Source organism: Portunus trituberculatus, chromosome 38 (assembly GCF_017591435.1).
Source record: "Portunus trituberculatus isolate SZX2019 chromosome 38, ASM1759143v1, whole genome shotgun sequence".
Taxonomy (NCBI): Eukaryota; Metazoa; Arthropoda; class Malacostraca; order Decapoda; family Portunidae; genus Portunus; species Portunus trituberculatus.
In genome coordinates, this window is record NC_059292.1 from 8327494 (window position 1) to 8342493 (window position 15000).

Here is a 15000-nt window from a genome sequence, read left to right on the forward strand (position 1 = left end):
TCGTCTGTCCTCGTGGGGGTCTTTTACTATGTTTTGTGTTTTTTTTTCTCTCTTTACATCTATTCATTTGTTTCATCTTTCCTTTATCGTATCCACCCTTTTCGTGTTTCCCTTCCCTGCCTCTTATTCTGCTTCTGGGACTACCACGTGTAGGTCTTTTATTATATTTCTTTGTGTTTTTATGCACTGAAAATAATTGCTGGTACATGTTTTCTTTCTTTAACTAGTAACTATCTTTCACACATTTGCACTAGTCTCAACTCTTTCACCGGGATATGTAACAATGCACTTTAAAAGTTTGCACCAAAATACAGAAATGGAGGCAAACACACATTTTGCTTAAGGAACTGAAATATGTAAAAAATGTGTTATTTTGGTGTATTCCAGCGTAACTCTCAAGTCTTACAGATCACTGATAGGAAAGAGAAGGAAGAAGGAAGCAGTCTCTCCGATGTATAGCCTTTGTGATGATTGGAGGTGGCTGGAGAACAATAAGAAATGCCTCAGAGTGGCTCGTAATTAATGGAAACACATCAAGTAGTAGTGAAAAAGGTTAAATACTTCTATACCTTAGGAGAACGCATAATTCATCTCTTGTTCAGTTTTCTTTTCTGTATTTATGCTTTTTTTTTTTTTACCCAATGCTCAGGATATCAACAAATGATGGCCGTACAGATCCGTTAGATACTTTTGTACCTTAGGAAAGCAAACTATTACTCTCTCTTTTTCTTTCACTTCCATATTTTTAGATTTCCATTCAGTACCCAGGATATCAACAAAGAACGACCATTCATATCAGTGAAGTGGTTAAGAGTTCATCCCACGTACAGCCTTCCGTTAGCTCTTTGGTAACGTCCTTGCCTGGCACTTGGAACGCTGAGGTTCGCGCCCCGTTCAAGTCCCAAAGGTTTTCATTACTGAGATGTGTGGAGAACTTCAGTCTTGTATGTGAGTTCAGCTATCTCAGTGGGAGGAGGTAACTGCTGGCTATCGAGTGTTTACAACCCTGAAAATGTAAAATGTTTCCTTGTGAGGATTATTGTTCATATAATGTGTGTAGCAATCTGATCCTGCTGCGCTTTTTTGTTCTCCCTGTTTTTTCTACCAAAGCGCTCTTTCTTGCTGGGTCTGCTGGGTATATTGCTTCGTGTGTTGTCTGTTTCTCTCTTCGCTTGTAATTTACACCCACCCACATAGCCACACTGGCATCTCTTTTATATTTCCTCTTATTATTATTCTATTTTTTATTATGCTTCTCGAATACTAACAATTAAAAATTAAGTTTAAAAGAGAGAAAAAAAGAAGTAAATTTCTCATGGTTTGCAGCACATGTCGTTATTAAAACACCTGGTGTTGGCTGGCAAGAATGGCAAGACTGTAGGTTACCAGAGGCAGTGTGTCAGTAGGTTCGAGGAGGCGAGGAGGTAATCAGAATACCCATTAAGGAATAATGTTTTATTGGGTAACATGAAACGCAAAATATGGAAAGTAATAAAAACAAATAAGAGTAATAATCTCGACGATCATCACAGCTAGTAAGACCTCGAACGTGCTGGTGGTGGGGCCGACTGTGTGTACGGGAGGTCAGGGGGCAGGGGCACCTCCAGCTCTAATAAATACGAAGAGGGCCGCAACAGGTCACTTTGGAGCGGAAAAAAGATTGGGACGAGGGGACTGTGAGGAAGGGGAAAGTGACCCGACTTGACCTCTTACGAGTGCGTGTGACCCACCTTGACCTGTCATGGTAAGTGAAGGAAGGTAAGAAGTGGAGGTTGGAAGGAACAGGGGTGATGGGCGACGGTGAGGGCACGGCCACGCTCGTCTGGACACAATCATGTATACACAATTATAAAACAGTATTTACAGGTTTAGGTACTGCGCCCTGGGTGAAGAAGAGAGCGGTGGAAAAGGAGCTCTCACAGATCACCCTACGGGGGCAGGTGGCAGCGAGGAGTTTTTCAGTGTGTTTGTTGTCTTAGAAAAACCCTTCGCCCAAGGGATCCTTTAGCCAGGGATACTTGTTCGGGCAGCGCATGCAGGTGTTGAGACGCAGGGTCTCTCCGGGCAGCTCTTCGGTGTTCAGCTCGCAGTTGGTACCGCCGATGCACAGAGGGGAGCCGGTTACCACGCACTTCTCCCTCCAGGCCTCGTAGTTGTTGAGCTGGTTCACGGGTCGTGGGTCCTGCATCCACTGGATCACCTGCGTCATGGTCACGAAGAACACGTCATTGTAGTTAGCGAGGATCTCGTCGAGCCAAAAGTGAAAGCATCGAAAATTTCGGGGTCATTCTTCAGGAAGGCAGAGTGGAAGAAGAGACCAAGAGGTGCGCGGTTGGTCTGGTAGTGGCGGTTGAAATTGTTGTTGAGGAAGTTGTAGAAGCGGTCAGCGGTGGGCTTGCTGGAGAAGCAGGAGTCAACCATAGCACAGCCAGGCAGGTCAGCCTCAACCGAGGGGTCCTCACGACGGTCCAGCTCGTTCATGACCATCTCCCACACAGCGAAGGAGCGCGTGGGACACCGCTGGGCGTTGCCATGGCACACGTGGGGCATGCGGTAGTACAGGGTGTAGGGCCAGAGGGGAGGGTTCTGTACGGGTGCGGAGATGGTGGAGTCGTACAGGAATGAGTTAGTCTCCATCATGCTGAACTGGTTGTTGCCACCCACACGCAGGTATGGCGCACGCAGGCCGATCACGGAGGTATCGGTGATGTTGGCAAACCTTTCAGCGATGACACGGCCACCGGCCATCTCGCGCTCCCACTCGTCCTCCGTCGCCGAGGACCAGAATTCCTCGCTTGAGTTGTGGCTGGAACACAAACACGACTCTCATTACTGTGGTGTTCACTGCGGCAACATACGCTGAGGTATTTCCTGTCAATAAAACACTAAAATATTCTACGTGCACGTGTTGCGGTGGGGGGTTTCAACACTACTCACCTGATAGAGTGCACTGCGATCTCGTGTCCCTGACGGTGCAGTTCCTGGACGGAGGTGTAGTTGGTGTACTTGTGGGACACGAAGAAGGTGGACTTGATGTTGCAGCCATTAGGGTTGACGCGGTCAGTGAAGAGCATCTGGTATAGGTCATTGTTGTTGTTGTTGACGGCGTCGTCGAAAGTGATGGTGATCATTTGTGGCACATCCTTCGCTTGGTAGCCATTGGGGATCTGTGTGGGGTGAGGGGAGAGTGCGTGCGCGTCAGTACACTTACCATGCTACGTCTCTCTCTCTCTCTCTCTCTCTCTCTCTCTCTCTCTCTCTCTCTCTCTCTCTCTCTCTCTCTCTCTCTCTCTCTCTCTCTCTCTCTCTCTCTCTCTCTCTCTCTCTCTCTCTCTCTCTCTCTCTCTCTCTCTCTCTCTCTCCTTCGTCTGTCTAATGGATGATTCTCACTGTTGAATTTACGAGACTTTTTTCTTACTACGCCATCCACATACAAGCACGCATAGCACACGCAACACAACACTGCCATTTGTCTATTTGTCTATAAATCTGTCTATTTAAAGATAATCAAGCATACGATAAAACAGAATAAAACACAGCATTGGTGTGCCTTGGGGTGACCTCAGCACTCACCTCGTTGGCATCGTGGTAGCAGTAGCAGTCCGGCAGTTTGCAGTCCGCCTGGTTGCAGAGTGGCGCCCTGTTGGGGTCATTGTCCATATCTGTGGAGGAAAAGACCGCCATGGGATGAGACGAGAGGGCCGGTGTGCAAGGATATAATAGTGGTAGTAGTAGTAGCAGTAATAGTAGAAGTAGCAGTAATAGTAGTAGTAGTAGTAGTAGTAGTAGTAGTAGTAGTAGTAGTAGTAGTTGTTGTAGTTGTTGTTGTTGTTGTTGTTGTTGTTGTTGTTGTAGTATTAGTAGAAGTAATTTTGTAGAAGAAGTAACAATAATGGTGATGGTAGTAATGCTGATAATAATAGTAACGGTGACAATCAGCTATAATGCTGATGATTATAAAGAAGAGAGGTGGGGCAGCGTGTCCAGAGGAGGCGCCCCAGGAAGAGGCAGAGAAATCAGTTATAACAACTTGCGTGTAAAACCAAATAAGAAAGGAGGAGGAAAATTAATTAGAAAGTAGAGTAAGCAAGAATAGCTTAGGAAACTGAATGAATTGACAGAAACTGACGATCATTGTGGCTCAGTGTGCTATTAGAAAGTCATGCAACACAACAGTAAAGAGAGGCGTGGCGGGTCGTCCTAGGGAATGGCGCGGTGCAGCGCGAGAGCAGTGTAAAGAACGCAGTGAAAAAGAAAAACTGGACACTTACCGCAGGCGTTCTCATCAGAACCGTCGGGACAGTCATCCACGCCGTTGCAGAACACCTGTTGGTCCATGCAGGTGCCATCTCCGCAAGCCAGGAAGTTCTCCTATGGAAGGATAAATAAAATGGTACATGAGGTGGTGTGGCCAAGCAGTGCCGCGGCTATTGTCAGTGAGCAGGCGTGGCTAAAAAAGGCCCAGGTCTAAGAGCTATGAGCAATATATAGCGCAAGAAACATTATTTCTCGCCTCGCTTTCTTGGAGTCTAGTTAACGTGAGGGCCACGTGACACCACGCCGCCACAGGCTGCGACCCACACCCCCTGAGTGCTTACTGGCATTTAAGTGATGATCAGTTTACAGGAAACTGTATGTATTATTTTGGTTGTAAAAGTGAAAGTTTGATTGACACAGCATTGAGTGGTGGCTAGTGTCACGCCAACCCGTCCAGCCCTCCAAGACACGGATGCCTCGCAGCTGGCGCACTGTACCACTCTAATGGTCTACTTTTCACGCAAGACTAGACTCCCTCGAGGCGACAAGACGTTTTCACTCCGTCCACTCACCTGGCACAGAGGCTCGATGGTCCTGAGCAGCGGCTGTGCCTTCTTCGTCTTGACCTTATTATCGCAGTTCTTCACCTTACCCTTCCAGTCACAGGTCTGGAGCTCCAGGTCAAAGGCCAGGCCGTGGGGGCAGCGCAGCGCCTGGAGACCCTGTAGAGAAGACGGAGAGCAAGGGTGTAGTAGGAGAAATGCCACTCGTGAAGGTGGTAGCAGTAGTGGTGGTGGTGGTGATGGTGATGGTGATGGTGGTTAGGGTATGAATTACAAGGGTAATTGTGGCAATGGTGTTGGTGGTAGTGGTGATGGTGATGATGGTGGCTTATCGTGCGGAGCAATGATGATGCTGGGAATGATGACGAATGTTGAAGTATTAACGTTACAGAGGTTCAGATTTGGTGTCATGTCATCTCATTTTGCTTTGTTTTCCCCTTTCATGTGATAAAGTATGTATATATCACCACTTTCATTTCTAAAGACCACAGAACTTCAATCGATAGGGAGACAGACAGACATACACATCACCAAAACTTGCAAGACTAAACAGCAGCATTACCGGGCCAACGACTCTCCGGCAAAGGGCAGAGAGAGAGATGGAGCAGAGAGCGTGTTGTAGTGAGATTGGTGTTGGGTGGCAACTTCTGTAGATGCTCGAGTGCCTGAAGGAGTGTGTCGGCTGTGTGTGTTTAGCCTCCTATCAGTGAGTGAGAAATTGAGGTGAATGACTCTTCCTTTGTGTGTGTGTGTGTGTGTGTGTGTGTGTGTGTGTGTGTGTGTGTGTGTGTGTGTGTGTGTGTGTGTGTGTGTGTGTGTGTGTCACGCCCGCTTGCATCACTGCCGCCTCACCACAGTTGCTACAGCCTGTCTTATTTTCTCACGACAAGGGAAACGAGGAGTGTTACCTTATCGATGAGAAATAGAGAGAGAGAGAGAGAGAGAGAGAGAGAGAGAGAGAGAGAGACAGCCCATGACCTAGTTTTTCGCAGAATTAGCACAAATCTACAGGACTTCAAAGACTTCCCTCTCATAATTCTACTTCCAGATGTTATTTGTTATCGTCATGTTTTCCTAATGGCATTACTGAAGAATTGTACGGTTTTGTAAGAGCGACGAATTGTAATACAGTAGTAGTAGTAGTAGTAGTAGTAGGAAAAGCAAACAGAGGAGGAAGACGATACAAGAAAACGGAGAAAGGGAACATTACTTGAAAAAAAGGAAGATGAGGAATGATAACAAAGGGAAAATGGAAGACAAATAGAGAAACCAACAGAAAGAGAAAGAAGGTAGAGGAAGAATAAGTAAATATAATAGTGATAGTCTTGCCAGAGGAGAAGGAGGGGCAAGAGAAGGAGGAAAAGACGAAGGAGGAAAAGTGGGAGTAGAAAGCAAGGAACAGACGGAGCAGTGATTACCAGAGAGTATTAGTTAGCACACCTGGGAACTAACGAGCGTGACAGCAGGTGAGTGAGTGAGTAAGTGAGTCAGCGAGTGAGTGAGTGAGTGAGTGAGTGAGTGAGTGAGTGAGTGAGTGCGTTAGTGAGTTGATCAGATAGTTATTCAGTTAAGGCCTGCCACGTTACTCTGGGACGAAAACGAGAGAAAGTCAGGGGGAAGTGAGGGGGGAAATGTAATTGTAAAGGTAAATATCGTTCTTATTATTGTTATCTATTTTTATTTGTGTTTGGCTGATGATGTTAAAGTGTGGAAAAAAAAAACAAATATAGAAAACAAAATTACGTAAAGTGCTTTTTGAGAGAGAGAGAGAGAGAGAGAGAGAGAGAGAGAGAGAGAGAGAGAGAGAGAGAGAGAGAGAGAAAATAAATGAAATTGTTACTACTCTGACAATGGAACTGAATATCATCGTTTTCTTCTCTCTTTTTTCTTCATTTCTCTCTCTATTATTTTGTTGGTGTTTATTCTTGCCTTGCTTGAATGAATACCTAAGTGAATTCTCCAGAAGTTTAAAAGCCACAAAGAGGAAGAAAGAAATCTAATACTAGAGGAATCATAGAAGTTATATTTCCATAGATAGCAATGATAATAATGATGATAATGATGATGATGATAGTGATGATGATGATAGTAATGACAATGATGAAAGTACAAGATGATTCTATAGATGATTTATTTACTCCTTATCATCGCACTTGTATGCACACACACACACACACACACACACACACACACACACACACACACACACACACACACACACACACACACACACACACACACACACACACACACACACACACACACACACACACACACACACACACACCATAGCAGGAATAGGTCTTAAAAGCGATATAAGTAGCATCGTAAAACTTCGCATATGTATGTATGTCGCAAGGGCTTCAAGAGAGAGAGAGAGAGAGAGAGAGAGAGAGAGAGAGAGAGAGAGAGAGAGAGAGAGAGAGAGAGAGAGACAGGTAGCCAGGTAGCCAGTAAGCAGACGACCTCCAAATAACCTTGCTTAGGCAGGATACACCGTTAGCACGCCGGTACCTGAGTGACTGACCCCCAGACATTGCAAGACCGGCCGGCACAGGATGGGAGCTACAAGGGCGGCCGGGAAACGAGGTTGGGAGGCCCGTGGGTAATGGGGGAATTATACAAGAGGGAGCGAAGGGAGGCAAGGGAACATGAGGGGAGGCAAGCAAACTTTTGAGAAGGGCAGAAGAGATAGGGCAGGCTGGGCAAAGTGGGGCATGTCAACAACCTTTCGAGTGAGCTGAGTGGAGTGAGGTTGGCAGTTTGATAAGTAGGACGGAAGGTGAGGCAGTCAGGCAGGCAGGCAGGTAGGTCGGTAGGAAAGAAGTCAAAGTGGTAGGAAGATAGACAGTGAAGATTTTGAAGGAGTGAGGCAGAAAGATAGGTAGACAGGGAGTGAGGGAGAACGTAAGGCAGGGAGGTAAATAAGGATGAAGTGCGTGAGTAAAGCAGGCAGGCAAGAAGTGAGGGTGACAGGTCCTTAAGTAATACTTGTCAAAAAAAAAAAAAGAGGTGTGAGTCTTAAGTAACAGAGGCAAGGTATTAGTTAGCAGTTCAAGTAATTCGAGTAATATAATGTTTTTTTTAAGTAATACAAATAAGGAAGGTTTTTTCAAGTTAGTGCCTTACTGGGCTGATAAGGAAAGTAGGGTGATAATAAGCATTTTGAGATAAGAGATAGTACAAAGAGGGAAGAGAAGGGAAAGGATGAAAGCATAGAGTTTTCGACAAGTAATAAGGCTTAGGTGGCGATGGTGACGGTGTGTGTGTGTGTGTGTGTGTGTGTGTGTGTGTGTGTGTGTGTGTGTGTGTGTGTGTGTGTGTGTGTGTGTGTGCTTGGCCAGGCAGGCAAACTGGGTACCTGTTCCTTGTAGAAAGTGACCGACCGGCATCTGCTATTCGCCTTCTGTTGTTTTCTCTCTCTCTCTCTCTCTCTCTCTCTCTCTCTCTCTCTCTCTCTCTCTCTCTCTCTCTCTCTCTCTCTCTCTCTCTCTCATTCCATCTTTTCTCATATCATCCCATCACTTATTCCCCTTTCTTCCCTTCTCCCTTCACCCTTGTAAACGTGTAGTCATGGCTGGCTGGCTGGCTGGTGGAGGAAGCTGAAGGGGGAAGGTTAAGTGACAAGGAGGGGAGGACGTGAGAGAGAGAGAGAGAGAGAGAGAGAGAGAGAGAGAGAGAGAGAGAGAGAGAGAGAGAGAGAGAGAAGATGAGGGGTGGTTTGGGGAAGAGAGAGGGAGTGAGAGAAGGCGAGGCAGACGGGTGATGCAAGTGACCTTTAAACGTTGAGGCAAGAGAGAGAGAGAGAGAGAGAGAGAGAGAGAGAGAGAGGAGGAGGTAAGGAAATATGCAGGGAAGAGAGAAACACACGAAGGAGCTGGATACAAAGATGTGAGGTAGAGAGAGAGAAAGAGAGGGAGAGATACAGAGATAGTCCAACACACACACACACACACACACACACACACACACACACACACACACACACACACACACACACACACACACACACACACACACACACACACACACTTCCTTACACCCTCTCCTCTACCCCACACGTCAAGATCATACAGGAGGAACACTTACGGCCTCTGTGCACTGAATCACGTTCCTGCAGTCACTTGTCCCCAGTCGGAACCACTCTCCCGGGCCCTTCTCGGAGCAGAGCAGCTTGGTCAATTCATCCTGCGCTTGTTCGTCCTGGGCAGCAACTGCGGGAGGGAGAGAGGAAAGAGGAACATTAGTTTAGGTTTACATGGGTTGGAGAATGAATGGCATGGAATTAATAGGATAAGCAAGTGGAGGGAATGAGAAAGATTTGTTTAGTGGGTTAAGTGGAAGAAAAGTAAGGAAGGATGGGATGAAGTTGGGGGAGGACATTTGCTTAAGTTAAGATTGGATGGAGAAGAAATGTCTTAAGATCAAAAGGACTGGAAAAAACGAACGGTGAAGAAAAAACAAGAGAGAGAGAGAGAGAGAGGATGGGATAGGTTTGTTTGGATCAATTAAAGAAAGAGAGAGGAAGGTATTGAGAGTATTACCTGAAGATTATAAAGGAGGGAAAATAATTAGCTGAAGATTATCAGGATTGGAAAGGGAAATGTGCAAAACTACGTGAATAAGAGGATAGAAAAGATTTGTTTAGATTGAAGAAAGAGAAAATGATAATTAAGGAAGTGATGATTGAGGAAATGATATATTGTGAAACGAAAACAAGGGTTAAGATACAGATGATAGAAACGAGGGAGGGAGGGAGAAAGGAATCGGAAAAGAGGAAGAGAGGAAGGTTAAGGCAAGGAATGAAAAACAACCAGAAAAAGAACAGAGACACGAAAGAAGCGCATCAAGAAGCGTGAGATAATGGGAGTGAAGGGCGTGGCGGGGCGAGAGAACAGGAAGGAAGGGAAGGGAAGGGAAGGACACGAGTAATAACATGAAATAAAACCTCGGCAGACTCAACACCCGAACATGAGTCAAGAAAGTGTTGCAAGTGCGCCCTGTCGTAACGCAGCGTCCCCTTTTGTTAATGTGGCTGTGACGATAAAAGACCAATAGGGAGAGCAATATAGAATACAACCAAGTGTCTAATATCGACCAGTAGGGAGAGCAATATAGAATACAACCAAGTCTCTAATATCGACCAGTAGGGAGAGCAATATAGAATACAAACAAGTGTCTAATATCGACGTTTCTCCCTTCGTTAATGCGACGGTGATGCAGGACCAGTGAGGAATACAAATGGGTACCTAATTCTTATGCCTCTTCCTCATTACAGTAACCCGGCCAGTCACAACATCTGGGAGACTAGAGAGAACCCCACGTGTACCTCCACCCAGCTAGTGAAAGTCCCGTACGGCGCAGACTCGCATGCTAATCATCCCCGCGAAGCTAAGGACACGGGGACTGAAGGTAAGGACGCACCAAGGGCATGAAGGAAGTGGCATTGGGGAGGAGATGAAGTAAGAGGAGGGACAAAAACAAAACAAAACAAGCAGGACAGTTATAAAAGGGGATCCGGGAACAGAAGAAGTTATAAGGTTGTAGTTGGTTTAGTAGAGGGATGAAACTGAATCAAAAGGGTAATGGTGACTTTTACATAACCTGAATAACCTGAACGGGAGGGAGTCGAGGTGAGAGAGAGAGAGAGAGAGAGAGAGAGAGAGAGAGAGAGAGAGAGAGAGAGAGGAGGGCGTTTCTTCAGTCTCTGATCATCGGCACCGCTGGCTGACCTTCGAGGAGTAACTGTGTGTTCCTCGGGGCATGACTGTTTCTTGTGTAATGTGTGTGTGTGTGTGTGTGTGTGTGTGTGTGTGTGTGTGTGTGTGTGTGTGTGTGTGTGTGTGTAAGTGTACGTTAAGTGTTTCCTTGGGTTGTAAGTGAGGAAAGGGAGGTGGCGGAGGGGAGTGCGGCTCGGCTGGTGGGTGGCGTGAGGCGAGCACCAGGCACCGCCAGGTGTGTGGAGCGGTGCATCTGTTCGAGAAAGACAAACAGGGAACCAGCGAGTGACGGCTTTAGGTTTTCCCTTCACGCTTTTCTTTTCTACTCCACCACCACCCGCCCGCTTCTCTTCCCTCTCACTAGCGGGGTTGTTTTTTTTTCTATCTAATACTTCTTCCTTTCCCTTCTTTATCTCTCTTTCTCTCTCTCTCTCTCTCTCTCTCTCTCTCTCTCTCTCTCTCTCTCTCTCTCTTCTTTACTTTCTTGTATTATTCCCTTCAGTAACGAACATGGATAAAAGTCTGTTGAAAGTTCTCAGTATTCAAAAAACAAGCAGTGTTGAAAGTTTAGTTTGTGTTTACTAGCATCGTGTACTAATAGAATTTAGGTCATCAGCACTCACTGGGGAGTACAAGAAGTAGTAGGTAGTGTGAGGAAGTTATTATTATTTTTTTCCTGCTCCAAACCACAACTTCTAATGCTACTACCACCACCACCACTATCACCACTACCACCACATCTGCCATTACTTGACACTCTAAAAAATTAAGCGAGGAAAAAAGGGAAATAAAAACTAATAGATAAAGCCTGATTTGCTCTCCTCCTCCTCCTCCTCCTCCTCCTCCTGTATTACGTCAGCTACAACATTAAAAACTACCACCACCATCACTACCACTACCTCTATCACCACCATTACTAAATCACATCATAAAATCAAACTCTGCATTTAGATGGACACGTACACACTTCCTTCTACCTGCTTGCCTCTCTGCTTGCCTGCCTACCTTCTGGTCCCACCCTCACCTCCTCACCACACTCCTGGACCCTCCCCTGCCTCCAAACCGCACCTGCCTGTATCTTCCCCCTGCCTCTACCTGGCTCCTTTCTAGACTCTTCCACAACCGGCCACTCCCGTCCTCCCTTCCTCCGCCACAGCTCCTACACAAAAACTTCTGAAGGAACATTCAAGGCCCCCACGGCCTGCCTTTTGGGAGAACTTGATCAATTCCTGAAGGTGGAGGGAGGGACTCTGGAACTCTTTATTCAGAGAGAGAGAGAGAGAGAGAGAGAGAGAGAGAGAGAGAGAGAGAGAGAGAGAGAGAGAAGGGGCTGGAGGGAGTGGAGATGGAGTACGTGGAGGGAGTCAGGGGGCGGGAGGAAAGCAGGTCAGGAGAGGGAGGTAAAAGTGAGAGTGAGAGGAGTTCTGAGTCGACTGGAAACGAAGGGAGGGAGAAAGGGAGTTGGAGGTGGAGTAGGAAGAGGAGGAGGAGGAGGAGGAGGAGGAGGAGGAGGAGGAGGAGGAGGAGGAGGAGGAGGAGGAGGAGGAGGAGGAGGAGGAGGAGGAGGACTGGATCTAGCAGGGTTTTGAGGGGTAGCCTGTGTGTATGTACGAGTATATGTAACCTCCTTTCTCTAACTTCTACAACTGTTCCCTCTCTCTGTTACTTTGCGTCGCTCCTCTCCCACTAAGTATGAAACACAAGAGTATATCGATCATAAAGAGTGTTGCATTTGACACGAATTACGTAACTTTGCCAATAGATTCTGTCTTTAAACTCAGGCCAAAGAGAGACTGCCACCAGACCACAGCCGCTCAGAACGACTCACGTACACAAAGATAAGCATTACGAGCGAGGAACACATTCTCTCAGAATTCTTTGGCGAAAGAAATCTGTATCGTAACAAGGAAATATAAAGGAGTTCAACGTTCTCAGATTAACTTTACTTTTCTACCGCCACAATGAATTGTGGTTTTCTATATTCATTTTTTTTTTATACAAAGGAAAGTCTTCCATCCGTGAAGCGGTACATTGTCTGAAGGGAGAAATTTACACGGGTCTTTTTTCCCCGGCCCAGTAATCGCCATTTTGCCTTAACACTGGCTCGCCTCACCTTCACGAGAATTGCCTTCCTTTGTCAGGAAAGGAGAGGAGGAGGAGGAGGGGAAGGGAAGGAGGTTAAGTTGCTCAAGTGTGTGACGTGCACAGCGACGAATTTCTTCAGCCTTGATCACAGGAAATGTTTTCCAACATAATAAAAGTAACTGGTGATGTTTACTGATCAAGGAGGACAAAGAAAAAACAACGGCTGCGCCGGGGTAAATAGGACGCCAGACGTGAATCACACAGGATTTATACAAAGATTTTCTCAAACATGCGGCACGCAACCCGTGACTTCGTGCAAAAGATGTTATAACTTTAAGGTAACAACACAACGCACAGACAGAGAACAGACAAGACGTCCAGTCCGTGGAGACTCGGACGCTCATAAGATAGTGATCTCAGCTCGTCCACTCGCGGGCCAGGCCGCGGGGACGGGCCTTTACAGGAATACTCTGGGCTACTCTGTCGAGCATGCCCAGGATGAGGCTGAAAGGCTGAGGGGGGCCGCAGAGCCTCGGGTGAGAGACAATGGATAAAAGCTCACTCTGCCTCGCACTGCGAAAACACCAGCGGGGCACAGGCGGGCGACACACGGGGCAAGCACAGCATCACTCTGCACTTGACTAACTCGATTTGCACTTATGATTATTTCACTTACGACGTTAGTAACTTACCAATGCCCAGGAGGCCAAGGACCACCACCACGCGTAACCTGGCCATGTTGTTTCCCAGTCTGACCGCGCACTGAGCTGAGTTGCCGTCGCGCGCCACTTATATACCCGCGGTGACGCCACCACTCTCACGCCGGACCCGCGTCAGGACAACCCGCTCCTGCGTTAGGACAGTGCCAGCCCCAAACCACGAATATGTAACCCTCGGGGAATAGTGCGTTGCTCAAAAAACAGGAGACTTATAAGGTCATTTAATAAATTTGGGTTCTCTGGAACGTATGGGTGGAGATAATAGCGATCGTAAATAAAAGAACAACGATCCAGCGTCTTACTAAGTCAAGGATACGTTTGCGTGACACAACACTAGCGGAAGACTCACATTTGAATGTTCCTCTTTGTATTAGACGTGGTATGTGACTTTTTCAGTTTGGTCTGGGAATGCAGGTCATAACAGTTTAGAACAATTAATGATAATAATAATAATAATAATAATAATAATAATAATTATAATGATAATGATTGTATTTCTACATAAGACCAGAGAAGCTCTACATGATGACGTGACATTTCCATAATGTCATGGTAGTCCGCTTTGTGCGCCCTGGAAAATTCAGCATAGAATCAAAACGATGTGCCTGAATGGGGTGGAAGACTGGGTGGTGAAATTGTTTGTGTGTCAGAGGTGGTGTGGCTGTGGTGGTGCATCGCCAGACACATGATGCGTGAAGAAGCTTCCACTCAAGGACAAACCAACAAGTACTTGAACCCAGGATAAGATTCCTGGCGATGGGGGGACGTCCAGGAAACTCCAGAATAATATTCACTAATGTCAAAGGAACTTCCTTAAATATAAATTGTTCTCCTTTGCTCTTTGTCTTTCCGGATGTTTTGAGAATCTGAAATCAAGCATTTTTGTTGGATTTGAGAGAGTGAGCCCGACATTTGTACTGAGCTGCCCGAATGAACTTCTTTGGAAACTATTTCTTCTGTTCACGACACAAGCAGTGGTTGTGTCCAAGTGCACCGCATGGCTCACTTCAAACATTCAAACAGAAAAACCGGAAGACTCCAAGATCAAAGACTTTCACGGAATACTGAATACTTCTCACGTGAGAAGCTGAGGTGTCTACAAGTGGGTAGGACATCTGCCTTCCTACTGGGGTGTCCTTTCTTGTGGTGTGTTGCCCCATCTCAGTGCTCCATGACCAGCCTTCATCCCTCACGACCCTAAGTCCTGCTCCGTGAGGTCTCCGGCCTTCTTTCGCCAGCTGGTGCCCAGAGAAGTCGACGTCTTGATAGGACGAGTCTGCCACGATATTACCGAAATAGATCTGTCAGTGAGCGGTCGAGGTGGCGGCCTGTGGGAAGAGCACCCACTCCTACCAGCTGAAGAGTGAGTGCAGGCGAGGGACGAGGATACAGAAATCACAAAAGGATTAATACGTGTATATTTGCTATTTGCATCATTGTGTTTTATTGCCATAGCAGGTAAGAGGGAATGAATGTGGATACTTCATAGGCTGGAAGTGAATGTGAAGTGGCGTCCATCTCTGAAAATCCTCTTTTTTCTCCTGTTAATGTCAGAAGGACAGGGGAATGTACGCGCCAGGAAGCGGATCACGCCCTCCAGCCTTAGTTCCTATTTGTAAGGAAAGAAAAGGCTGTTCATTCACATTTCCCCGCACC

At 46.5% G+C, this 15000-nt stretch overlaps 1 protein-coding gene and 1 long non-coding RNA gene across 3 annotated transcripts in view; one reads left to right on the forward strand and one right to left on the reverse strand.

Annotated features, from left to right (window-relative positions):
- Positions 1-1440: 1440 nt before the first annotated feature.
- Positions 1441-13472, reverse strand: LOC123514612 (chitin deacetylase 1-like). Its single transcript, XM_045272588.1, is given in 8 exon segments — positions 1441-2262; positions 2265-2806; positions 2938-3167; positions 3574-3662; positions 4272-4371; positions 4830-4979; positions 8910-9034; positions 13318-13472. Coding segments are annotated over 8 exon segments (1569 nt in total). The 5' UTR covers positions 13364-13472; the 3' UTR covers positions 1441-1975.
- Positions 9042-15000, forward strand: part of LOC123514625 — a 122646-nt gene continuing 116687 nt past the window's right edge. For both annotated transcript variants that reach the window (XR_006677650.1, XR_006677653.1), the window contains exon 1: positions 9042-10232. This is a non-coding gene — a long non-coding RNA (uncharacterized LOC123514625). The remainder of the gene's footprint in view (positions 10233-15000) is intronic.